Below are 1,364 nucleotides of genomic sequence, written 5' to 3'. Positions count from 1 at the left end.
GCACGGGGTTGAGAGTGCGATGGATCACTTTAGCTGGCTAAAGGAGGGGGTTAACCTCGGACTCCTGTAGAGCGAGTGCCGGGCACTTCCTCGTAATGCACGTGGGCATGTGCAGGAGCCCCTCACTCTCAGACGCAAAGAAGCGCAGGAGTCCTAGGATTTCACTTCTGTTCATCTAACAGACGGCACAGAGCAGCGAATGAACCAGATGCTGTGACAGAACCTGGTCTTCACCCTCTGTTCCCCGGGCCTTGTCAAGGCAGATGTGCAGAGCTCCAGGAAGCTTCTTCCTCCCCTTCTGTGTCGAGTTCTTGCTTTCAGGGACACTAACTAATCTGTCTGTTATTCTCTCCTCTCTTTCTCCGTGCCTCCCCCCCACCCCACCCCAATCCCCTCTAGCCCTCTCGGTTGGCCCAGGAGACCCACCCGGCCCGTCACGCAGAGCCAGGAAGGAAAGAGAGCCTCATGCCTGAGCCGAGGGGAGCACCATGGATCTGACAAAGACGGGTATGATCCAGCTACAGAACCCCAGCCACCCCACGGGGCTCCTGTGCAAGGCCAACCAGATGCGGCTGGCCGGGACGCTGTGCGATGTGGTCATCATGGTGGACAGCCAGGAGTTCCATGCCCACCGGACCGTGCTGGCCTGCACCAGCAAGATGTTTGAGATCCTCTTCCACCGCAACAGCCAGCACTATACTCTGGACTTCCTCTCGCCAAAGACCTTCCAGCAGATTCTGGAGTACGCGTACACGGCCACGCTGCAGGCCAAGGCGGAGGACCTCGACGACCTGCTGTACGCAGCCGAGATCTTAGAGATCGAGTACCTGGAGGAGCAGTGCCTGAAGATCCTGGAGACCATCCAGGCCTCCGACGACAACGACGCGGAGGCCACCATGGCAGACGGCGCGGCCGAGGAGGAGGAGGACCACAAAGCTCGGTACCTCAAGAACATCTTCGTCTCGAAGCATTCCGGCGAGGAGAGCGGGTACGCCAGCGTGGCCGCTCGGAGCCTCCCTGGACCCATGGTGGACCAGAGCCCTTCCGTCTCCGCCCCGTTCGGCCTTTCGGCCATGAGTCCCACCAAGGCTGCGGTGGACAGTTTAATGACCATAGGACAGTCTCTCCTGCAGGGAGCTCTTCAGCCCCCCGCGGGGCCCGAGGAGCCGGCCCTGGCCGGGGGTGGGCGGCACGCCGGGGTGGCTGAGGTGAAGACGGAGATGATGCAGGTGGACGAGGTGCCCGGCCAGGACAGCCCCGGGGCCGCCGAGCCCAGCATGGCGGGCACCACGGGGGACAGGGTTGAGGAGCGGGGCAGAGAAGGGCCCGGGACCCCCACTCGCGGCAGCGTCATCACCAGCGCC

General features: G+C 62.7%; 1 protein-coding gene across 1 annotated transcript in view; it reads left to right on the top strand.

Annotated features, from left to right (window-relative positions):
• The first annotated feature begins 416 nt into the window (after positions 1 to 416).
• Positions 417 to 1,364, top strand: part of ZBTB16 (zinc finger and BTB domain containing 16) — a 184,092-nt gene continuing 183,144 nt past the window's right edge. The window contains exon 1 of the mRNA XM_077780522.1: positions 417 to 1,363. Coding sequence (XP_077636648.1) covers positions 489 to 1,363 — 875 coding nt within the window. The 5' untranslated portion in view covers positions 417 to 488. The remainder of the gene's footprint in view (position 1,364) is intronic.

The sequence above is a fragment of the Crocuta crocuta genome, unplaced genomic scaffold (genome assembly GCF_008692635.1).
Source record: "Crocuta crocuta isolate KB4526 unplaced genomic scaffold, BGI_CrCroc_1.0 scaffold374, whole genome shotgun sequence".
Classification (NCBI taxonomy): domain Eukaryota; kingdom Metazoa; phylum Chordata; class Mammalia; order Carnivora; family Hyaenidae; genus Crocuta; species Crocuta crocuta.
The sequence above is the reverse complement of the archived record's forward strand: the minus strand, read 5'-3'. Positions and strand labels throughout refer to the sequence as shown.